We start from the raw sequence: 25,640 nt of genomic DNA, 5'->3' as shown, positions 1-25,640 counted from the left end.
ACGTCATGACTCTCCTTTCCCTTCCAGTTTTCACTCTTATGCTGCTTTCACCCCCATGCATCTAACACAGTTTATGTTTCATTAATGGAATTGGGTTGTTGTAGTAGGTCCCAGGGTTGGGACCAAGACATGAAGAAACGTTGAAAAGTCTAAGAGGTCTCCTGGAGCAGGGCAGGAGACAGCAAGGGCAAGACGACCCGCTGGAACTGGGGGCTGGGACAGTTCCACATGCAAGAGGGCAGGAGGTCTCCAGCCTTGCTGGGTGATCCCAGGAGGGACGATCACCAAGAAGCAGTGGTGGCGAAGTGAAATACCACTGTTCCATTTTTGTTTGATGCTGCTGTTCAGTCCTTCATGTCTCCATTCCATGGAGACTTCATCTTTTTGTGCCAGGTGCCACGCTAGGCTTGTGCTTGATAAGTAGGGGTTACCATTGGTCCACAAATGTACATTCTTGCGAAAGAATTCTGCCCCTGGTTAAAACAGGGGTCAGCTTTAGTGCATGAGATTTATCCAGTTAGAAATCACTTTGCTTTGGAACTTGCCTGACTCATGCCAAATACTATAAGTGATTAAACTTTGAGAAGACAGCTTCTATTTTTCCATCTTTCTCAGTGCCATTGTTAGTACAAAGATTGTACTTTCATTCATTCTCTATAATGATTTCAGAATATTGAGATCATCCTTCAGCTTGATTTTTGTTTTTACAAATCCATGCATTAACATATTTAGAAATTGTGTATCTTTTCTAAGCATTAGAATTGATAGAGGTATATAGTAAACTGTGGATAACATAATCCAAAGCTGAGCTGAGCAAATGGAGAGCTCTTTAAAAACAAACAAACAAAAATAAAACGAAACGCTGAGTTCCTGCCATGGCTAAGTGGACATGAATCTGACCAGTATGCATGGCCTCGCTCAGTGGGTTAAAGATCTGGCGTTGCCATGAGCTGTGGTGTAGGTCACAGATTCAGCTCGGATCCAGCATTGCTGTGGCTGTGGCTTAGGCCAGCGGCTGCAGCTCCAATTCAAACCCAGCCTGGGAACCTCCGTATGCCACCAGTGCAGCCCTAAAAAGCAAAAAAAACAACAGTGTGTCAACTTAAAAAATACAACCTGAAAGTTGAGAGTTAAGTTTTATTTGGGGTGAAATTAGGTCTTAAGCCCCTTAGATAGCATCTCAGGTAGCCCTGAAAAACCCTTCTCTGCACCCAGGAGGGGAGGAAGCTAGGATATATAACTTTTTGCAATAAAGGGAAGGTAGTAGGAACAAAAGATTTATAGATAACCGGATTTACAGAAGATTTACAGAAAACCCTTTTCTGTGGGAAGATGTAAAGTTCTGCACTTACTGGAATTGCTCCTTGGATATGCATCTCAGCTGTGGACCAGGCTTTTTGTGTCTTCCCCTTGGAAGTAGCTGTTCTCACAGAAGACCATGACATCTTTTGTTTTGCCCACTCCCTACAGCCCAGGAGGCAGTATTTCAGAGAGCTCCGAAATACTGCCGCAAAGAGGAAAGAGGGAATATCCAGATATAGGCCATAAAGGTGAAGGGAGAGGTGCATCAGCCATGCGCACATTTTAGGCACGTTTTCTGCTGGTCTCTGAAGGTTACTACGAGTCACAGATGTCAGTCGTCATTGATGGACATTAAGTGTTTTTCTAGATATGAGGAGATGCCAGAATTTGGCTCATAAAACCTTCTCCTAAAAATATCTAACTCTCTGAAGACCTGAGCTTCCAGTTTTCTCAGAGCACAGAGGGCCTCACGCCTGGTCTCCACCCTGAGTTTCGCTCAGGGGGTGCTGTGGGTTGGCAGCTGCAGTGGCTCATGTTTGACTCCATGTAGAGGCTGATAGCAAGTGCCAGACTTCAGTTCACAAATACTTAACCAATGTGTTTTATGTGGTTATCCTATTTTTATTTCCTAATATATTTGAAGTTTCATTTATTTCTCTGACCAAATTTAGGCCATTACTCACAAATAAGACCTCATATACTGTCTGAGGTTGCAGTGTTAAAATGGATTGTAGTGTGGTTGGTACCTTGAATAAGGATGATTTTTCCACTGCTTCAGAAATTTCACTGTTAAAAAAAAAACAGTACATTCCGTTTGTGCATGCCTGAGCACTTCAATAAAATAATTTTCTTTTAGACAGGCTGACTGGCTTTGTGTAGGAGAAAATGTTAAACTTTCCCTTAGCTTTCACATAATTTTCAACAACTGGGTGTTTAAAATATGATTGTTGGTGCCTGACTGAAGGCATGTGCATTCTTTAAATGCTTGTGATGACTGATGGGATTAGTAATTTGGTATTCCAAGAATGGAACTGTAGCACCACTCAAAGAGTAGATAATACAGAAGGCCTTGCCTGGCATACAATTTGGACTTTACTAAATGTATACAATTATTTCCTTTAATGTCAAAATCATGCTGTACAATTACTTTATAGGAAATGACTACCATTACAGTACAGTAGAATTGTGTGTTTAAATCTGATGGAATAGTAGGAACAAAAAATGGTCACACAGCCTTCATTCAGCAGTGTATTCATAATCACTTGCTTCTGATTCGTGTCAGATTACATTTAATAAAGTTCAATAGAGTAGTTATAAATCCAGGCCCAAACACCACATGTTTAATTAGCAATTTATCGAGGGAAAGGTTTGGTCTGATCAGCAGTCTTTAGGGAAAAAGAAATGCATTAAAGAACATTTTCAGTAACAATTGAATTATGTGTTTAGAGACACATCAGTGCCATACTCCGGGCTGTAGTGGGTTTGGGTTTTTATTTTTTGTTTTTTTTTTAAGTAGATTATTGTAACTTCAAAACTATTGTAACGTCTGGAAATAGCAGACAGTAAATACACTTAGTGGCCAGAAATGGTTTTCTTCCCCAGACTTAGATTAAATAGAATTGCAGTCGAGGCTTTACAGAGGTTGCCGTACTGTTAGGCAATCACTGTTCATTGTGGAAATAGCAGGTGCCTGCACAGCTCGCTGATCTTGGGGGGGGCGGTCTGTGTGTCATACACTCATAGCTAATGAGCACACATTTGCACGTTTGTCCAGATAACTGCCTGTTCAAATAGAGAAAACAGTTTAAGACTAGAAATCACCAGTATCTCCCCTAAAGTGAATGACAGGGCCTCAACCTAGTAATATTTCAGTCACTGCCGTATTAATTTGTTCACAAAGGCCATATGTGTATTTTAGTCTTTGGTAAACTGATTGGACAAGGACAACTTCTAGCCGCTCAGCAGCCTTCAGTGTTTTTTTCACATAAATAGGAGGTTGCTCTCCCATGTGCCAATTTGATGGTTTCTGCCATGGCATATGTGTATGTAGGATTCATATATTAACTAGCTATGTTCCTGTTTAACCTTCTTGTTATCAGTGACGAGCTCAGCAATGTCTTTATCAAAGTGAAGATAACTGCACATAATAAAAGAAGGTTTCTGAATTTCACATGGCTGATAAAAACTTTTTATCAGAGATTGCCAGTTAGCCACTACACATTCCTTTTGCTAATACCTTAAATGAAGTGCTGAATCTAACATATGGTTGTTAGAAATGATCAGAATATAATATAAATATACTATATTTATATAGAAATAAAAATATAGTACCTTAATGAATGTATTAATTTTTGCAACTACTGATTAAACCTGTTTGGTATTTAATTCTTTTTTTTCCCATACATGTGTGAAAGTTGTTTCATTCAGTATTTGCCATGTGTCACCTATGGGTCAGGCACTTTTCTAGGCACAGGTGATAAAATAATGAACAAAACAAGCCCGGTTTAAGTGGCGCTCACTTTCTAGTGGGAGAACAGATAAGAACAAAGTTGCAGTGTGTGCTCTAAAGAAAAAACAGGGTAGGAGTTCCCATCGTGGCTCAGCAGAAACGAATCTGAGCAGTATCCATGAGGATGTAGGTTTTGATCCCTGGCCTCGCTCAATGGGTTAAGGATCTGGCGTTGCCGTGAGCTGTGGTGTAGGCCAGCAGCTGTAGCTCCAATTCAACCCCTAGCCTGGGATCTTCCATATGCTGCAAACGTGGCCCTAAAAAGCCCTCCCCCCCCAAAAAAAAAAACACCACAGGGTAATAGGACATAAGCAGCCATGCTGAATGGGGAGGTCGTGGAAGGGGCATTTGGGCAGCATCTTAATGAATGAATGAACAAGTGGTGTGTGTGTGTGTGTGTGTGTGTGTGTGTGTGTGTGTGTGTGTTTGCGTGGAAGCCATGAGACTAGCTGGGGAAGACTGTTCCAAGAGAGGACCCAGTACACGCAGAGGTCCTGAGATGAAAGTCTGCTCACCTGACAGAAGAGCCTGCTCCACCAGACAAAAGCCATTCATTCCTCCTGTGTTTTTAAAGCTTGGAGATTTCACTGTAGAAAATAAAAGAGAAATACATACAGATGAATGAATATAAAATATGGTAGGTGGGCCACTTTATTAGTACAGACATAGGAGAGTGAAGGCTGGGGATAAAGACAGTTGTCCAGAGGTTTTCGCAGTCCCTTGTGGTGGTCCAGGCAGCCGACCAGTCACAGCTTTGGAAATGGGAGGCCATGCACAGGTGGCTGAGAAAGGACCTTGGAATTCTGATGACTGACAAAAACACAATGAGAGAGAATCCAGGGTCACTGACTCTCATAAATGCGGACAGGCCGGAAATTGGCGTCTGAGAGGCCCGGCAGAAGCAGCCTGACCCGACTCGTGCACCAGGATTCAGCTCAGAGCTTCGTGGTGTGGAGACACTCTGGGCCTCTGTTCTGTGGCAGGCGAGGGCCTGGATGCAGAGCCAGGCAGACTTAATGAAAACCAGACTGGGTCTGGCCTCAGAAGGAACAATCATGGAGGTTTGGGAAATGTGCTAAAGGAAGGGAAAATGTGTTAAAGGCGGTGGAGGAAAAGTTGACTAGTAATGATGTGGAGAAGGGAGTGCATGGTTAAGCCCCTGGTTGGCACATCACAGCGAGTGATTCTGGTCCATGAAAGACCACACTCAATTGCAAACCAGGAGGAACGCTGAGTTTGAGAAGGCAGTGAAGTGGCCCGTCAGCTTTGTTTGGGGTGTAATGGTTCATTGGGGGAAAATAAGTTCAGTTCTGTGACAAGTATGAATGAGTCTAGACTCTGTTTATAAAACAGAAAAGGGAAGAAGGGTTCATAGATGGATAGAATCCGAGGACCCTCACATGGCCTTGATCTTCCCTAAAAAGATAGCTTTACTAATTGCAAAACTGTAGGAAGCTCCTGGTTTTCTCAGAAAGATTTCAGTCAGTGGCGCAAAACAATGGACTGTTGTGGAGGTACATGCACAGCTAAATACATGTAGACAACATAGCTAGACATGGTCCAAAGAGAAGCAAGTAGAACAGTCTTAGAGTTTTCAGCCTCAGCACTGTTGACACTTTGGACCAAAAAATTCCTGGTTGTGAGGACTGTCCTGTGTATTTTAGGATGTTGAGCAGTATCCCTGGTCTCTACCCACCGGATGTTAGGAGCATCCTCTCCCCACAAGTAGCGGTCACCAAAATTGTGTCCAGACCTGGTTTAATGTCCCTTTCTGGGTGAAATTGCCTGGAGTTGAGAACCACTCACCTAGAAATTAAACTGATCTGAGAAAACTTCAGGGAATATTCTTAAAATCTTCAAAACCTACAAAGTAGGGCAGATCATACACAAGCTTATTCATCAATTCCCTAACTTGTAGGGAACAAACTCTTGAAGTTGATTAACTTTAATTGAAGTCTTCTTTTTCATGGTGAGTAAGATTCTGTAGAATTTGCAAGTGATAAAAAAATATATCCCAAAGGGTGATATATTGACTCTTAGAAATTATTAACTGGGAGTTCCTGTCATGGCTCAGTGGTTAACGAATCTGACTAGGAACCATGAGGTTGCAGGTTTGATCCCTGGCCTTGCTCAGTGGGTTAAGGATCCGGCGTTGCCATGAGCTGTGGTGTAGGTCGCAGACACGGCTCAGATCCCGCGTTGCTGTGGCTCTCGTGTAGGCCGGCAGCTACAGCGCCAATGAGACCCCTAGCCTGGGAAACTCCACATGCCGCAGGTGTGGCCCTAGAAAAGACAAAAAGAAAGAAAGAAAGAAAGAAATTATTGACTATTTTATGGGAAGGATAACCATATCTTTCCACCGTACATTCCCAGTTCAACCAGAGAGTGAGTTTTGGCTTCAGGTATAGAGTGATATTTCTTACTTATCATAATTTATAGACAAAACAGAAAAGTTTGCCTTTAGGTAGATAAAAGTGAAACATTGAAAAATGAGACAAGTTGAATGGAACACGTTCCTTTCAAACATTGATGGGTCCCTGTGTTTTCCTCTAACATGTTTTTTTCTCTCCTCCCAGGCAACATTGGAAATTCTTTTACAATTGATCCCATCCTGGGCTCCATAAAAACTGCCAAAGAATTAGATCGAAGTAAACAAGTGGAATATGACTTAATGGTAAAAGCTACAGATAAAGGCAACCCACCAATGAGTGAAATGACTTCTGTGCGAATCTCTGTCACTATCGCTGACAATGCCTCTCCCAAGTTTACATCAAAAGAATATTCTTTTGAAATTAGTGAAACAATCAGCATTGGGAGTTTCGTCGGAATGGTTACAGCTCATAGTCAGTCATCAGTGATTTATGAAATAAAAGATGGGAATATAGCTGATGCCTTTGATATTAATCCACATTCTGGAAGCATCATCACTCAGAAAGCTTTAGATTTTGAAACGTTGCCCATTTACACATTGACAATACAAGGAACTAACATGGCTGGTTTGTCTACAAATACAACTGTTCTGGTGCATCTACAGGATGAAAACGACAACTCCCCAGTTTTTATGCAGTCAGAATACACAGGGCTCGTTAGCGAATCAGCTTCAATTAACAGCGTGGTCCTGACAGACAGGAATGTCCCATTAGTTATTCGAGCCACTGATGCTGATAAAGAATCAAATGCTTTGCTCGTCTATCACATTGTTGAACCATCTATACACAAATATTTTGCTATTGATTCTAGCACTGGTGCTATTCATACAGTACTGAGTTTGGACTATGAAGAAACGAGTACTTTTCACTTTACTGTACAAGTGCATGACATGGGCATACCACGTTTGTTTGCTGAGTATGCAGCCAATGTGACTATTCACGTAATCGACATTAATGACTGCCCTCCCGTGTTCTCCAGATCCTTATATGAAGCATCTCTTTTGTTGCCCACATACAAAGGAGTCAAGGTCATCACAGTAAATGCTACAGATGCTGATTCAAGCGCATTCTCACAGTTAATGTATTCCATCACCGAAGGCAACATTGGGGAGAAGTTCTCAATGGACCCCAAGATCGGGACTATAACTGTACAGAACACAACTCACTTAAGGAGCCGCTATGAGTTAACTGTCAGAGCTTCTGATGGCAGATTTGCAAGCTTTACCTCTGTGAAAATTAATGTGAGAGAAAGCAAAGAAAGTCAGCTCAAGTTTACTCAAGACTTCTACTCTGCCATAGTGAAAGAGAATTCTACCGAAGCCAAAACGTTAGCTGTCATTACTGCTATTGGGAATCCAATCAATGAGCCCCTATTTTATCATATCCTCAACCCAGATCGCAGGTTTAAAATCAGCCGCACTTCTGGAGTTCTCTCGACCACGGGGATACCGTTTGATCGGGAACAGCTGGAGACCTTTGATGTGGTGGTGGAAGTGACGCAGGAACGGAAGCCTTCGGCAGTGGCCCATGTCGTCGTGAAGGTCATCATTGAAGACCAGAACGACAACGCGCCGGTGTTTGTCAACCTTCCTTACTACGCCGTTGTCAAGGTGGACACCGCCGTGGGCCAGATCATTCGCTACGTAACCGCCATTGACAGAGACAGCGGCCGGAATGGGGAAGTGCATTACTACCTCAAGGAACACCATGAACATTTCCAAATTGGATCTTCAGGTGAAATTTCACTGAAAAAGCCATTTGAACCTGACACTTTAAATAAAGAGTATCTCATCACAGTGGTTGCAAAAGATGGAGGAAACCCAGCTTTCTCGGCTGAAGTCATAGTTCCCATCACCGTCATGAATAAAGCCATGCCCGTGTTTGAAAAGCCTTTCTACAGTGCCGAGATTCCAGAGAACATACAGGTGCACAGCCCTGTCGTCCACGTACAAGCCAACAGTCCAGAGGGGCTGAAAGTGTTCTACAGCATCACGGACGGCGATCCTTTCAGCCAGTTCACTATTAACTTCAACACCGGAGTGATCAACGTCATAGCGCCTCTGGACTTTGAGTCCCACCCAGCATACAAACTGAGCATCCGAGCAACTGACTCCCTGACCGGTGCTCACGCCGAGGTCTTTGTGGACATCGTAGTGGAAGATATCAATGACAACCCTCCCGTGTTCGTCCAGCAGTCCTATGCCGCCACCCTGTCCGAGGCCACTGTAATTGGAACATCCGTTGTCCAGGTCAGAGCAACAGATTCCGACTCAGAGCCAAACAGAGGGATTTCATACCATATGTTTGGGAATCACAGCAAGAGTCATGATCATTTTCACATAGACAGCAGCACAGGTCTCATCTCGCTGGTCAGGACTTTGGATTATGAGCAGTTCCAGCAGCACAAGATTTTCGTCAGGGCTGTGGATGGCGGCATGCCCCCTCTGAGCAGCGAGGTGATTGTCACCGTGGATGTCACTGACCTCAATGATCACTCGCCACTGTTTGACCAACCAGTCTATGAGGCCAAAATTAGTGAGCACGCTGCCCATGGGCATTTTGTGACCTGTGTAAAAGCCTATGATGCAGACAGTTCAGACATAGACAAGTTGGAATATTCCATTCTCTCTGGCAATGATCATAAGAATTTTGTCGTTGACGGCAGGACGGGGATCATCACGCTTGCAAACCTGCGCCGGCAGGCCCTGAAGCCCTCCTACACCCTGCAGGTTTCCGTGTCAGATGGGGTTTTCAGAAGCTCAGCGCAGGTTCGTGTAACTGTGATTGGAGGCAATATGCACAGTCCTGTTTTTCTCCAGAACGAATATGAAGTGGAGCTCGCTGAAAACGCTCCCTTGCACACCCTGGTGACTGAGGTTAAAGCGACTGACGGGGATTCGGGTATTTATGGCCAAGTTACCTACCATATTATAAATGACTTTGCCAAAGACAGGTTTTACACAAATGAGAGAGGACAGATCTTTACTTTAGAAAAACTCGATCGAGAAACCCCTGCAGAGAAAGTAATCCCGATTCGTTTCATGGCCAAGGATGCGGGTGGAAAAGTTGCTTTCTGCACCATTAACGTCATCCTCACAGACGACAATGATAACGCGCCGCAGTTTCGAGCAACCAAGTTTGAAGTAAACATCGGCTCCAATGTTCCCAAAGGGACGTCAGTCATCAAAGTCCTCGCCAGTGACGCTGATGAGGGATCCAATGCCGATGTCACCTATGCCATCGAAGCAGATTCCGAAAACGTTAAAGAGAATTTGGAAATTAACAGACTGTCTGGCATCATCACTACCAAGGAAAGCTTAGTTGGCTTAGAAAACGAGGTCTTCACTTTCTTTGTCAGAGCTGTGGATAACGGGTCTCCCCCCAAGGAATCTGTTGTCCCCGTCTATGTTAAAGTACTTCCACCGGAAATGCGACTCCCAAGATTTTCAGAACCATTTTACACCTATACAGTTTCGGAAGACGTGCCTATTGGTACAGAAATAGATCTCATCCGAGCAGAACACAGCGGGACCGTCCTTTACAGCCTTGTCAAAGGGAATACGCCCGAGAGCAATAGGGATGAGTTCTTTGTGATTGACAAGCAGAGTGGGAGGCTGAAACTGGAAAAGAGCCTGGACCACGAGGTGACTAAATGGTACCAATTTTCTGTACTTGCCAGGTGCTCTCATGATGACTATGAGGTGGTGGCTTCCGTAGATGTGAGTATCCAAGTGAAAGATGCAAACGATAACAGCCCTGTCTTAGAGTCCAATCCCTATGAGGCATTTATTGTTGAAAACCTGCCAGCAGGGAGCAGAGTCATCCAGATCAGGGCGTCTGACCTGGATTCAGGAACTAACGGTCAAGTGATGTATAATCTAGATCAGTCACAAAGTGTCGAAGTCATTGAATCTTTTGCCATTAACATGGAAACAGGCTGGATTACAACCCTAAAGGAACTTGACCATGAAAAGAGAGACCGATACCAGATAAAGGTGGTTGCATCAGATCTCGGGGAAAAGGTTCAGCTCTCCTCCACTGCCATCGTGGATGTCACTGTCACCGATGTCAACGATAGCCCACCACGGTTCACGGCAGAGATTTATAAAGGGACTGTGAGTGAAGATGATCCACCAGGGGGCGTAATTGCCATCCTGAGTACTACAGATGCTGATTCTGAAGAGATTAACAGACAAGTTACCTATTACATAACAGGTAACACATTTACTGGTTTAATTTAAAATTAAATTGTATTGGAAGTATAAATCCTGAGATATGTATAGAAATTGGGATTTAACTCCCAATGATTTTAGTATGTATCTAAAGTAAGTAGAAATAACATCTATTAAACTACATTTCAAGTTCTTTGCCTGAGCAAAGCCAGTAGTTTCATTAGACTGATTTTGATTTTTATGATTCATTCTGTTGTACTTTATACAGAGTGTATAAAAAATACATAATTAAAAAGGGAAAAAACTATAGTTTCAGTGTAGGCTAAAGTGTTGCTAATAGTCTTTCTATTTTATTTGGCTTAATTATTTTGGCTGCTTTCTTTGTTTTTTGTTTTTTTTGAGGGTGTGGTTTTTTGGGTTCTTTTTTTTTTAGTAAATGGGCAAGCTAATATAACAAATTTAAATTAATTATTTAAAAAAAATCTTTAAAATCACAGTGTTATCTTTTATACAGTTTCGCTTTTTACTTCCTCTTTTTTCAACAAATTTGACTGTCATCTTCTTCCATTGATTTAATAGGAGGAGATCCTTTGGGGCAGTTTGCTATTGAAAATATACAGAATGAATGGAAGGTCTATGTCAAGAAACCTCTAGATCGAGAAAAAAGGGACAATTATCTTCTGACTATCACAGCAACTGATGGGACCTTCTCATCCAAAGCTATAGTTGAAGTGAAAGTTCTTGATGCAAATGACAACAGTCCTATTTGTGAAAAGGTAGGCTATTCTTTTTTTTTAAGATTATATATTACTAGTTCCAATTTCTTAACTTTTCAGTAGGACTGTCATGTGGTGCTGTGCTGTAATTCAGATGTATTCCATTGTTCTCTCTCACTGTTTTAAGTCGAGATGAAGGTGAAATGGGGCAAGAGTTGGATTAGCTTCAGAACTACTTTTGGGGACTGCTAAATCACTTAAAAACTTCATTCAAAAATATTACAAATCATGGATAGGATTGCAGTTGCATTTAATGCTAAACATGCTCTGTTAAGTTTTCATAAAGGGATTCCCATCATTTGGGGCCAGGTTACATACGGAGAAATAATAGGCCGGAAGTTCCTGATGCAAAGCTCTGTTGCTTTAAACAGACTGTTTTTTGGGCTCTTGCTCTTCTGCTAGGAAAACTAAGAGATTCTCCATGTGGCTTCTGCCCCTCTGGAGCCCATGATTTAGTATGAGGACAAACTATATCCTAAGGAAGAGCTGTCCCCATCTGAGATTGCTCAGAAAGGGCGGGAGTGATCCCAGAGCTGCAGGATGAGAAAATGCTCAACCTTGGGAGGTGGTGATAAGATATCCAAGAGCAGGTGTGGGAGGCGGCGGGGCAGGAGGCTACACTGGCTTGTCGAGGCTTAAAGGACATTGCGGGGAGTTGGGAATCCCCGACGCCTTTCAGATGTGAAAGGTGGAGCTGGTGTGAACCAGGAGTAGAGAGAATCTGAATCTGGTGGTCTAATGTCCAGTTGGCTGAAGAAAAGTGAAAGCGGGGATGTAGGAAGTGGGTGGAGGTGCAGGGAACAAAAGGCAGATGATGCTACAAAGGGGAAACTGCTGGCACTTGGTCCCGCTTGGCCATGGCAGTGCAGCAAGCATTCAGTCAGGATTATAAGATTACTCCTGGAGGGATTGGGAGAGAGACCAAAGATAAGTCTGGAGCGGGAATCAGCTTTAGAGGAAGCACGTTGAGTTCTATTTCAGATTTGTGAAGTCTGAGGGCCTGGGATATGCGGTTGGATGTGCTTTTAGATGCTTAGAGACTGAGGATGAATATGTGAATGTGGCCAATTCTATGGTTAACTGATAATTAGATTCATTTGAGAGGATAGCAAAGAGGGGATGTTTTCTGGAAGGGAGGATTGTGGTATGTGTGTGTATCTTGTAGAAACTAAGTGTGTGTGTTTTATTTTTCAACACTTCTGTTACCTTTGGAATTAATAGAATTAGGACTTAGAATTTAGTAGAGTAATAGAATTAGAACTTAATAGAAATTAATAGAATAATAGAAATAGAATTAATGATCATATAAATCATCAGTATTGCCAGACACCCCGTTTTACAGGTCAGAAATGTAGTTCACTTAAAATCAAGCTCACATTAAGAAAATAAATGTAACAACGTCTTGGCTGTTTGTCTTATGTTTTGGTTCATGACATGGATTTCTAAATAGTTGCAACTGGAAACAGCCATGCACTGTGTCTGAGAGCCAGGTCAGGGTTGAAGAGAGAGGAGGGTGGAGCAGGGTAATGGAAGAACCCCGGCCTGAGCATCACTGGTTTCCCCGAGGCCTCAGGTGATCTGTTTTCTCCCACTGCCCGAGGTTCTCTTCTCTCAACTGCAGTTACTTGGCTGTGTGTTAAGAATGATGGCAAACAATTAATTCCTGTATTGGAAATAAGTAGACAGAATGTATCAGGCATTTATTCTCTCCAATTTTTAGGTAAATACAAAGTGCTAGGTATATTTTCTTAATAAGAATTTAAATTTAGGAGTTCCCGTCATTGCGCAGCTGAAACAAATCCGACTAGGAACCATGAGGTTGCAGGTTCGCTCCCTGGCATCATTCAGTGGGTTGAGGATCCGGCATTGCCATGAGCTGTGGTGTAGGTTGCAGACGCGGCTCGGATCCCGCGTTGCTGTGGCTATGGCGTAGGCCAGCAGCTACAGCTCCGATTCGACCCCTAGCCTGGGAAACTCCACATGCCGCCGTGGGTGCAGCCCTAAAAAGCAAAAAAAAAAAAAAAAAAAGGAATTTAAATTTAAATATGAAACCAGGTCAAAGACAAAGAATTCAGAATTACATAGGTTTTAAATGTCAGGTCAGACTCTTCCAGTGTATGGAGTCGTTAACTGTTACATGACTCCTCTTTGTTTTAAATGTGTTTGGTAAGAAAAATAATTTTGCAAGCTCCTCGGATTTTAATTTTAGTCATTTCCCATGTGTGGTGTGACCACAGCTAAATGAGTTCTCTTATTCCCTTGACGGTCATGTTAACTTTCAATGTTTTATGTTAACACTGTCGTTTAAAATCTTCGTAGACTTTATATTCTGACATGATTCCAGAAGATGCCTTTCCTGGAAAATTGATCATGCAGGTCTCCGCTACAGATGCAGATATCCGTTCCAACGCTGAAATTACTTACACATTATTTGGTCCAGGTGCAGAAAAATTCAAACTAAATCCAGACACAGGTAAAGGCGGAGTGTGGGGCAAAACTAATTGTGTTCCAATGGGTCACATATGCGGGTAGCTTTTAATCACACAGAAAACTTGAAATTACATTTTGTTCTTATCGGATTTACTCTTAATGCTACAAAAAATGGCACCTTTTAGAAATGTAAATAACAATTCAATGTGTAAAATTTGTGGTGAGATAAAAAATTATCAGCAACAATATCACCTGCTTGAACTGAGGATTTAAAATGTATAAGTTTTTTATATCACCGTCTTTAAAAAAAGGCGGAAGTTAAAGTATATGTCAAACTTTCTGCTTTGTCTATTTTATATATAGCTTGTTTTCTTCAATTTATGACCCTAAATTTATAATTTAACATATTCATTTAAATGATTCATGGTATATTTCTTATTTTAAAATCGCTAGGGTTATTTTTCTCTTAAAATTTGTAATTTGTGAAAATGAGGGTCAAGTAACAGTTAAACTCCCTTCCCAAATTAATTATAAATATGCGAAGGGAGTTCCCGTCGTGGCACAGTGGAAACGAATCCTACTAGGAACCATGAGGTTTCGGGTTCAATCCCTGGCCTCGCTCAGTGGGTTAAGGATCCGGCATTGCCATAAGCTGTGGTGTAGGTCACAGGCATAGCTCGGATCCTGCATTGCTATGGCTGTGGCTGTCAGCTGTAGCTTTGATTAGATTCTCTAGCCTGGGACCTCCATATGCTGCAGGCATGGCCCTAAAAAGCAAAGAAAAAAAGAAAATTTTAAACATATGAATCTAACTTTTGAGTCAGTTTTTAAATATTTCGAATTTGGTTATTTGGTAGCTGTTTTGCTTTTCAACATTATCTATAATGCAAGAGGCCCTGGCTTGAAATATTTTTTGACTCAGAGCTGGCACCTGGCAGGGTTTGAAAACCTCCAACTCCGATAGTTCCCACAGCTATTGACTCTGTCACTGATAAAATTGTTCTCCAAAGGAAGGCTGTTATTCAGATTTTGTAAACGTGAGAGAAAAGCGGAAAAAAAGAAAAGGCGCTGTTGCAGTTCACATCTTAAATTTCCAGTGCGTCCATTTATTTTCATTCACATTTAGGTGAATTAAAAACATCTGCTCCCCTTGATCGTGAGGAGCAAGCAACTTATAATCTCCTGGTCAAGGCCACCGATGGAGGGGGAAGATTCTGTCAGGCCAACATTGTGCTCACCTTAGAGGATGTGAACGACAACGCCCCCGAGTTCTCTGCTGATCCTTACACCATTACCGTGTTTGAAAACACAGAGCCCGGCACACTGTTGACAAGAGTACAGGCCACAGACGCGGATGCAGGTATCGGCATGTGATGCTTTTGCCGTCGAAAGATGCCCTGTGACCTTAGGGGCCTGTTTTAAAACATGTCCCACATTCAGCCCATTTAACGTACCCTACGTCGTGCATGTCGAATGACTTATCATTGTTGTGTTAGCATTTTAAAAATGGAATGAAATCTTCAGAATAATGGATTCATTTTTAATGACTGTTTGAAGTCTTAAAATTGTGCTAAATGTGCTTACTGCTGTAGAGTATCTCTGGTGCCCCTAAAATTCTGGATAGTAATGAGATAAACTGATCTTTATATCCCATTGAGTTAATTAGTGAAGTGTTGTTTTTTGAGAATAAAGCGTTAGTAACAGAGAGATTTAATATCATTGGAACATAACAGAAGCAAATGATATACTGTGATATAGTTTTATAGGCTTTTCAAATTTTTTATGGAGAAAATAAGACTCTAAGATACGTATTCATGGCATTTTGATGAACGAAAATAACTTATTCAGTCATTCTAATACTGAAGAATTAGATGAATAGTAAAAATGTTGCTTTTCAAATAAATCTTTATTACTGAGGCTAAATAATAAATAGGCTTAATTTTTAAAGATCTACTAGGTATTAGATAATTTCCTATGTAACATAGTCTTTTAAAGCCAGATAGCTATGAAATTATATTGTTTTAATTCAGAGAATTACTGACTTAAAAGTTTACATTTTTAAGAGTCAAGACTTTTTAAATAATATTTATTAGCATTTCCCTCTTTTCATATGGCTTTTACATGTTTTTGTAAAAAAATTAATTTGTTTACATCTCTTAAAACGTTCCGACATGATGTCATGTCTTGACAGGATTGAATCGGAAGATATCCTACTCGCTGATTGACTCTGCTGATGGGCAGTTCTCCATTAATGAAGTATCTGGAATCATTCAATTAGAAAAGCCTTTGGATAGAGAGCTACAGGCAGTTTACACTCTAACTTTGAAAGCCGTAGATCACGGTTTGCCAAGGAGGTTGACAGCCACCGGCACCGTTGTTGTGTCCGTTTTGGATATAAATGACAACCCACCCGTGTTTGAATACCGTGAATATGGTGCCACAGTGTCCGAGGATGTTCTCATTGGAACAGAAGTCCTTCAGGTGTATGCCGCGAGTCGGGATATTGAAGCAAATGCAGAAATCACCTACTCAATAATAAGTGGAAATGAGCATGGGAAGTTCAGCATTGATTCGAAAACAGGTAACCCTCTAGGCAAACAAGAGGAAGCCCTTTCTGCTGCAGGAAAGGCTAGATTCACCTGGCACTTTACCTGCTCACAAGTGACTGGTCTTAAACTATCCACAGGGACCCTAAAAAGAGGAATCTCAAGTTTTCTTGGTATCATTATTTTCAGTGGGATCCGAAGTGGTTTAGAAGACTTTAAACAGAAGTTCTATGTAATAAAATACATTTCTGGCGTATCCATTTTAAGTGTCAGCAAGTCAAATGGAAAATCAAAGCATTACCCTCTAGTAATTTAGTCAAGATATAAGATGAGGTAATCGGTAAAGATAAAGAGTGAAAGATAGAAGATTTTGCGTAATGGCTCCTTTTTATGCCCCACGTGGAGCGCATGTGAAGTAACTTCTCAGATGCGACAGTGGTCTCAAGCTCTTTGATCTTAGTTTCAATAGGGGCATCTGATAATTCGTTAAATTGACTTTTTCATTACACTAGTTACGGACAACAAAGTCCACAGACTGAGTTCCTTACTGAGTGACTGCAAACAAGGCGAAAAGTCATCAGAGCTGTTGACTCCAGCTGCATAAATACCTGTGTAGTCTGTTAATCTGTTGTTTAAAATATCTGTGAGTCTTAGAACACTGTAAAAAAAAATTGCTCCCTTCGAATATTGAATTGTGACTATTTCAGATGAAGAGTAGATACAGGATGATGCTATTTTAAAATGTTATTATTAACACATATCATCAAATTGTTATTTTTTAGGGCTCTTTAGGATTGACTATAAGCAAGTGAAAAGATGTTAAAAGAGTTAATTATTAAATCAGAATGAGATTTCATTAAAATGATAGGATGTAAATAGTTATTCTGGAGATTTTAAAGAAGGATACCTATTTATGTAAAAGAAAAAGTGTGCAAAGGAAAAGAAACAAAAAGCCAAAGAATAGAATTTTTATGTTTTCTATTTCATTAAAGTCTGTAATAAACTATCATTTAGAAGAGATAAGAAATGGAATCATTTTTATAGGGAGTTCCCATCTCAGCTCAGTGGTTAACGAATCCAACTAGGAACCATGAAGTTTCGGGTTGGCTCCCTGGCCTTGCTTGGTGGGTTAAGGATCCGGCGTTGCTGTAAGCTGTGTTGTAGGTTGCAAGAAATGGAATCATTTTTTATAGACAGGAATGTAAGGAGGACTGACTAGGAAAGCAATTTAAATATCACATTGTCACAAATGTGATTAAGAAAAACAAGATTCCAAGGATGTGCACATTTATGTTTTAATTGTTGAAACAAGAAGTTAGAAAACATACATAAATGAAGATTAAATTTGTCTAGAAGCATTATCTGCTTCAGTTATAAGGAGGAGAAAGTGGTGGCGTTTTAAAGCACCGGCTGTCATTTCGGTTTTCTTTTCAGGGGCCATCTTTATCATTGAGAATCTGGACTACGAAAGCTCTCACGAGTATTACCTGACTGTGGAAGCCACTGATGGAGGCACGCCTTCACTAAGCGATGTCGCAACTGTGAACATTAATGTGACAGACATCAATGACAACACCCCAGTGTTCAGCCAAGACACCTACACGGCAGTGATCAGTGAAGACGCTGTCCTCGAACAGTCTGTCATTACGGTGCGTGCCTTCCCGTACGGTTTTCTCCTGCGTCTCTGTGAGAGTTTTTAGTGAGATCGACCCAGGTTTTGTAGTGGCTTTACTTGAAAATAATTGGAAGCTAGAGAAGTGTCTTTTGTTAGCCCATTCAATTATTGACTGTATTATAAAACAGTCACCTTAAAACAGCTAGCTGTTGGACATTCCCGTCGTGGCTCAGTGGTTAACGCATCTGACTAGGAAGCATGAGGTTGAGGGTTCGATCCCTGCCCTTGCTCAGTGGGTTAACGATCCAGCGGTGCCGTGAGCTGTGGTGTAGGTCGAAGACTCGGCTTGGATCCCAAGTTGCTGTGGCTCTGGCATAGGCCAGCTGCTACAGTGGCTCTGGCATAGGCCAGCTGCTACAGCTCCAATTAGACCCCAAGCCTGGGAACCTCCATATGCCGAGGGAGCGGCCCAAGAAATGGCAAGAAGACAAAAAAAAAAAAAAAAAACTAGCTGTTGACATCAGAGATGTGCTTACTAGACTTCTGTCATTTCCTTAAAGGCCTCCTAAACAAGAGTGTGATGTTTTTTAGGTTATGGCCGATGATGCTGATGGACCTTCAAACAGCCACATCCACTATTCAATTATAGACGGCAACCAGGGAAGTCCGTTTACAATCGACCCTGCAAGGGGAGAAGTGAAAGTGACCAGACTTCTAGACCGGGAAACAGTAAGTAGAAAAATCTGACTTAAGTTGTTTACAACTTATCAGATCAATAGATGGAAGTGCCTTATAGTCACCGCTACTGACATTTTGGGAAGTGTCTAAAGGGTAGAACCAGCCTTGTTCTCAGGAAGTGACAAGCCAGATAGAAAAACTTGAAAGGCAATTGTATGCAAAGCTCCAGAATATGTGATGTTTCATGCTAATAAGACGTTTGGGCAATAAAAGTTTATATTCTGGTCGAAATTACTGTTGGCACCAGTGTTTTGAGACACTTCATGGAGCTAGAAGCAGAGTTTTAAATGATAGCAGAGATTTGGGAAACCATAGTGTTGAGAGAAGAGAATTCCCTGTGAGGAATTGGAGTAAAGGATAGAGAAGGAAGATGGGGGTATATTTAGGTGGTTGTGGTGGAGTGGAATAATCATGCAAACCGGTGAGGGAGATAAGACAGAGGAAGTGTTTTAGGGACAGATCACAGGTCCCAGACTACACCAGGATGGTGGGTTCTGGCTGGTGCTGCAGGCGTGGGGGAGTGAGTGGTGTTTATGAGCCGGGGCACAGGGAGTGCCCGCAACACAAGGAGAAAGTTCTGAGACGAGTCCTACAGCAGGTTTGAGTTGTTCAGAGCAGTGAGAGGCCAGCAAGGTGGGAGGTCCATTGACAGCATCATGAGGCACCACAAATGCGAATTGGGAAATCGCAGTGACAATTGAGTGAAAAGACAAGTGCAGAGGAGCTCCTGTTGCGACTCAGTGGTAACGAACCTGACTAGGAACCGTGAGGTTGCGGGTTCGATCCCTGGCCTCGCTCACTGGGTTAAGGATTCGGCGTTGCTGTGAGCTGTAGTATAGGTCATAGACGCAGCTTAGATTGGTGTTGAGCTGCTGTGGCTGTGGTATAATCTGGCAGCTATAGCTCTCATTCGACCCCTAGCCTGGGAACTTCATATGCCATGGGTGCAGCCCTAAAAAGCAAAAAAACAAAACAAAACAAAAGAAAAAAAACAAAAAGACAAGTGCAGGAACTTGTAGAGGAAAAAATAGGATCCACAGAGCTTAGATGTGGCCCTACCCAGAGAGCAGTGGTGGCAGACAACTGGCTGGTGTTGCCGAGACTGGGTATCATTAAAGAAGAGCAGGGAAGTCACAGGGACATGAGCTTATTAGCACTGGGAGATATGGTTGAATGGTTTTCCATACGCTGAGTTTTAGGAGAAAATGGCGTGTTCAAGTAAAACTATTCAGCCAGCATTTGGAGATTTTAGTCAAACACAAGAGACTTGAAAGTGGAAAATACAGATCCTGCACATGCCTCTGGCGGTGAGTTTGGAAGTGATCTGAGGTGTTGAGATCAGTGTGAGGAAATGAGAAAGAAGCAAGCCAGGCTGAACTTCCCTCCTTCCTTCCACTTACTCATCTGCCCACACAGCCAGGAGGGGAGCTGCCTCAGAGGTAACAATGTGAAGGCGAAGTGAAAAAGCCTTGGTTTGGGGAATTAAATGGGCAAAGATGATAGAAGACTAATTTCTGAAGAATAGTGGGTAAATCCAAGATGAGAGGAATTTGTGAAGATAGTGATGAGATATCTCATTGAAGTTTCAATTCTTGAATTACTTTTCTGACCTATTATTTTTGAGTAGGGACTCTTTTTTTTTTTTTTTTTGCTTTTTAGGGCCACACCCTCAGCATATGGAGGTTCCCAGGCGAGGGGTCGAATGAGAGCTATAGCTGCCAGACTACACAACAGCCACAGCAATGCCAGATCTGAGCCGCATCTGCTATCTACACCACAGCTTATGGCAACCAGATCCTTAACTCACTGAGCAAGGCCAGGGATTGAACCCACAACCTCATGGTTCCTAGTCGGGTTCGTTTCCTCTGAGCCACAACGGAAACTCCTTGAGTAGGGACTTTCTAAGAGACTTTAGGAAGTGTAACTAGTACGCTTAGTGTTGCAGTACTGCTGGGCAGAACAAGATTGAATATTTTTGACTGAAACACTTCTCAGATCCTCTAATATATTGATATCCATTAGGAGGTAGGAAAGAGAGGTCCTGTGGAGTTCATGTAGAGTTTGCTAAGCCAAGTCGCCCTTTTTTTGTTGGACTATCTTGCAGGACCGATATTCTGGGGTTTAGCCAGCTTCCTAGCCTCTTCACTGCTCACTCTGGAAGAAAGGCCACCTCACTTACTTCACCATCTTTTGGAGGAAGTCACGAAGAGAGAGTCTTGGGAGATTTTAGATAGTTGACTGTAAACCAAGTGTGACGCTGATGGGCAGAGGGAGCTGGCATGTCCTAAGTGCTGAGTGAGCGCCCTAAGGGTTGGGGATAGCTTGATGTGTCTGTCTGCTTCTGACAGAGTCTCAGGTGGCTCTCTCTGCATTACCAAAGCAATAGTCTTTGACATCTGTTTACCATTTTTCTCATCATTTGTATTACTTTTCTGTCTTAATATCTGTTAATAGACTCTAAGTTTTCGAAGTGAGAATACTTCACGGAATGAGTACTTTTTTGAGAAGCACTGGGAGTTCTCATCACTCTCAGTAACTTTTTCTGTTGAGCAGACGTGCTTTTTGAAGATGCTTAGCAGTGGTGTGCTTGTTGGTAGGTTAGGGAATCGCTGTGCCTCAGCCCCTCCGACCTGCCCCTCCCAGTGGTCAGCAGCACACTTCAGACTGAACCCTGTTCTTTGGCCTTGTGCAGATGCACACACACTCTTTTTGTCTTGTCCCCGAAAAGGTTTCAGGCTACACGCTCACGGTGCAGGCCTCTGACAACGGCAGCCCACCCAGAGTCAACACGACCACCGTGAACATTGACGTGTCAGACATCAACGACAACGCTCCCGTCTTCTCCAAGGGAAACTACAGTGTCATCATCCAGGTGACCTTGGGCCGGAGGGCCACTGACTGCATCCCTGTTGAAATAAGCGCTTTCATTGGCCTCAGTTGCTTGTTTGAAATATCTTCCCTGTCCAAAGACTACTTTTGAGGAAAAGGAGAAGAGTGACACCTATTCTAGGGGCTCCATCCATACTAAAAGATGAGCATTTCTGAGATGCTTTGAGCTACTGTCAGTAGCTTGATGCTTTTCCTTTTCTTTCTTTCTTTTTGTCTTTTTTAGGGCCCCACCTGCAGCATACGGAAGCTCCCAGGCCTGTGTTCCGATTGGAGCTGCAGTCCCCAGCCTATGCCACAGCCACAGCAACACAGGACCCGAGCTGCATCTGTGACCTACACCACAGCTCATAGCAATACCGGATCCTTAACCCACACGGAGCAAGGGCAGGGAGCCATCAAACCCGAGTCCTCCTGGATACTAATTGGGTTTGTTATCACTGAACCACAACAGGAGCTCCTTGAGTAGCTCGGTTCTTAATCTTACCTTCTGTGGTCCTTGCATTTCTTCTGGCCCCTCTTGTCCTTCCTTCTCCCTCCTACTCCTCGTCCAAACACCTCCCCTTCCTCCCCCACACCTTTCTTCTCCAACACCTCCCCTCCCCTCCAGCCCCCTCCTTCTTCCACCCCCTTCTCTTTCCTCTCCTTCCCATCACTACCACCTCTCCCCCTCTCCCCCCTTCTCCTTTCCGATGGAGCATCAGTACGTCTTTGTTTTCTGTACGTCTCATGTTATAGAACACTTGGCGTGTGTGAGGTGGGGTTTTGTTGAAAGTTGTGTGGTTCTCTTACCCTGTGCAGGAAAATAAGCCCGTGGGGTCCAGCGTGCTGCAGCTGGTCGTGACGGACAGGGACTCCTCTCACAACGGCCCGCCCTTCTTCTTCAGCATTGTGAGCGGAAACGAGGAGGGCACCTTTGAAGTTAACCAGCAGGGAGCCCTCCTGACCTCAGCCGCCATAAATAGGAAAGTGAAAGATCATTACTTACTGCATGTCAAGGTACGGAAGTCTTTCTTAGTGATTTTATTGTGGATGCGTGGAGAAGAGCTGCTTTCGTGATTATCTTCTCCTGTGTCAACAGGTTACATTTTATGAGAAGACAAAACTGAATGAAGATGATGGTCCTTTTTTTTGTTTCCTTGTCAGACCTTCATTTTTATCCCATGGCACTTTGTGGGGACTTGATAAGTTCATTTGGTTACTTATAAATTTCAGCACATTAGTGAAAGGGCTAGAAGGAAGTTTATCCTGTCCCTTTATACTGCTTCTCACGTGGAGAATTCAGTATCTAACAACTGGTAATGTTTTAGCCCTTGAACAACGTAAATGTATGTTTATTAAGAAGTTGTAGGAGTTCCCGTTGTGGATCAGTGGTAACAGACTCGACTTGTATCCACGAGGACGTGGGTTCGATCCCTGACCTGGCTCAAGCGGGTTAAAGCTCTGGCGTTGCCATGAGCTGTGGTGTAGGTCGCAGGTTGTATCTGGTTGTATCTATGTTGTTGTGGCTGTGGTGTAGTCTGGTAGCTGCAGCTCCGATTTGACCCCTAGTCTGGGAACTTCCATATGCCGCAGGTGTAGCCTGAAAAAGAAAAAAATAAAATAACATGCTTTTAAAAAAAGAAGTTGTAAAGCACGACACAGACAAAGGTGATTTTATTTCCCTTTTCTCGTAGGTGGCAGATAATGGGAAGCCCCAGCTGTCATCACTCACATACATCGACATTAGGGTCATCGAGGAGAGTGTCTATCCCCCTGCGATTCTGCCCCTGGAGATCTTCATCACCGCCTTCGGAGAGGAGTATGCAGGCGGTGTCATCGGGAAGATCCACGCGACAGACCAAGATGTGTATGACACATTAACCTACAGCCTCGATCCCCAAATGGACAACCTCTTCTCTGTTTCCAGCACGGGGGGGAAGCTGATCGCCCACAAGAAGCTGGATATAGGGCAGTACCTCCTCAACGTCAGCGTGACGGACGGCAGGTTTACCACAGCGGCCGACATCACAGTGCACGTCCGCCAGGTGACCCAGGAGATGCTGAACCAGTCTGTCGCTGTCCGCTTTGCCAACCTCACGCCAGAAGACTTCGTCGGGGACTACTGGCGCAACTTCCAGCGGGCTTTGCGCAACGTCTTGGGTGTGAGGAGGCACGACATCCAGATTGTTAGTTTGCAGCCAGCCGACCCTCACCCGCATCTGGACGTCCTGCTTTTCGTGGAGAAAGCGGGGAGCTCCCAGGTGTCAACCAAACAGCTGCTGCATAAGATTAATGCTTCCGTGACTGATATCGAGGAGATCATTGGCGTGAGGATATTGGATGTATTCCAGAAGCTCTGCGCAGGCCTGGATTGCCCTTGGAAGTTCTGTGACGAAAAGGTGTCTGTGGACGAGAACGTGATGTCCACGCATAGCACGGCCAGACTGAGTTTTGTAACTCCACGCCACCGAAGAACCGCTGTGTGTCTCTGCAAAGGTAACACACATACATATAGGGAAAAAGGCAGGGTGGGTTCTTTTCACATACAGCCACTGAAGGCTACACATTAAACATTGTTTTCTTGAAATTCCTGTTAATTAGCTCTCCCCCATCCCCTCTTTTTTTTTTTTTTTTTTCCTAATTTAAACAAAGAGGGAAAATGCCCCGTTGTCCACCATGGGTGTGAAGACAGTCCGTGCCCTGAAGGATCTGAATGCGTCTCTGATCCCCTGGAGGAGAAATACACCTGCGTCTGTCCTGGCGGCAAGTTTGGTCAGTGCCCAGGTGAGAGTTCAATGACTGAGAATGCTTTTACCTAAAAAAATTCACTCTCAGAGTTTCTTCTGATTTTGCTCTTTGTTGGAGTTGAAAAGTATTAGAAAGCATGCTTATTATAACAAGTCAGAAAGACCCTGAAATGAATAAATTAGTAACTTCTCCTTCATCTTCAACACACTCTCTCATCAATAATGGGATGTTCTTTCTTCTCTGTCATGAGAGCTCATACAAGCATAGTCCCATACGTACAGATTTATTGTCCTTTTTCTCTCACATCTTCTCTCTCTCTTTTTTTAAAGAAGCTGAGAAGGGATTATATCCAACCTAGTCCTCTTTCCTCTGCTTCATAGGATGCTGTGAGCATCTTTTCAAGTCCAAATGCTTTTTAATAGCTAGATTGCATTTTGTAGCATGGCTATACCATCATTTATTCAGCATGGTCCCTATAGGTGGAGATTCAGGTTATGTTTTCTGGTGTTAAAAGAAGAATCTTTTTTTTGCTTTTTAGGGCCACACCCATGGCATATGGAGATTCCCAGGCCAAGGATCTAATTGGAGCTACAGCTGCTGGCCTACACCACAACCACAACAACACCAGATCCGAGCCGCATCTTTGACCTACACCATACGTAGCTTGTGGCAACGCCACATCCTTAACCCACTGAGCGAGGCCAGGGATTGAACCCACAACCTCATGGTTCCTAGTCGGATTCGTTTTCACTGCACCACAAAGGGAATTCTATAAGAGAAGAATCTTACACGTGTATCCTTACATATTGGTGCTTTCATTTCTGTACAGCAGGTTGTTTATTTATTTATTTATTTTTTGTCTTTTTGCTATTTCTTTGGGCCGCTTCCAAGGCATATGGAGGTTCCCAGGCTAGGGGTCCAATCGGAGCTGTAGCCGCTGGCCTATGCCAGAGCCACAGCAACACGGGATCCGAGCCGAGTCTGCAACCTGCACCACAGCTCACGGCAACGCCGGATCGTTAACCCACTGAGCAAGGGCAGGGATCAAACCCGCAACCTCATGGTTCCTAGTCGGATTCGTTAACCACTGCGCCACGACGGGAACTCCCTGTACAGCAGGTTGTTAAATAAGGATTTTAACTGTGTCAAAGATGGACTACATTTTTAATTTTAATTTAATTTTATTTTATTTTGTCTTTTTGCCTTTTCTAGGGCCACTTCCCGCAGCATATGGAGGTTTCCAGGCTAGGGGTCCAATTGGAGTTGTAGAGGTCCAATCGAACCCGCAACCTCATGGTTCCTAGTCGGATTTGTTAACCACTGTGCCACGATGGGAACTCCCATTTTTAATTTTAATACTATTATGTTAGTTTCCCCCAATGTTGTTCCAATTCCTGTTTCTTCTAGTCAGATGGTAAGGTCTCATTCCCCATTTTTTTTTTTTGCCAGGGTTGAAGGTTTTCAAAGTAAGAGACAAATTTCCCCGTCTAAGGGACATGAAATGATA

At 43.0% G+C, this 25,640-nt stretch overlaps 1 protein-coding gene across 5 annotated transcripts in view; it reads left to right on the top strand.

The window, feature by feature from the left end:
• FAT1 (FAT atypical cadherin 1) overlaps positions 1–25,640 on the top strand; it is a 132,899-nt gene that overhangs the window by 91,694 nt on the left and 15,565 nt on the right. For all 5 annotated transcript variants that reach the window (XR_007133932.1, XM_047771825.1, XM_047771826.1 and 2 more), the window contains exons 10-20: positions 6,388–10,455; positions 10,992–11,188; positions 13,508–13,661; positions 14,745–14,978; positions 15,810–16,199; positions 17,599–17,813; positions 18,371–18,508; positions 21,246–21,389; positions 22,205–22,402; positions 23,080–23,881; positions 24,038–24,169. Coding sequence is in view for 4 of the 5 variants with exons in the window: in XM_047771825.1 (XP_047627781.1) it covers positions 6,388–10,455; positions 10,992–11,188; positions 13,508–13,661; positions 14,745–14,978; positions 15,810–16,199; positions 17,599–17,813; positions 18,371–18,508; positions 21,246–21,389; positions 22,205–22,402; positions 23,080–23,881; positions 24,038–24,169 (6,672 nt within the window). In the remaining variant the exon portion in view is untranslated. The remainder of the gene's footprint in view (positions 1–6,387; positions 10,456–10,991; positions 11,189–13,507; positions 13,662–14,744; positions 14,979–15,809; positions 16,200–17,598; positions 17,814–18,370; positions 18,509–21,245; positions 21,390–22,204; positions 22,403–23,079; positions 23,882–24,037; positions 24,170–25,640) is intronic.

This window comes from Phacochoerus africanus, chromosome 3 (assembly GCF_016906955.1).
Source record: "Phacochoerus africanus isolate WHEZ1 chromosome 3, ROS_Pafr_v1, whole genome shotgun sequence".
NCBI lineage: Eukaryota > Metazoa > Chordata > Mammalia > Artiodactyla > Suidae > Phacochoerus > Phacochoerus africanus.
This window is presented reverse-complemented; position numbering and strand designations above follow the sequence as displayed.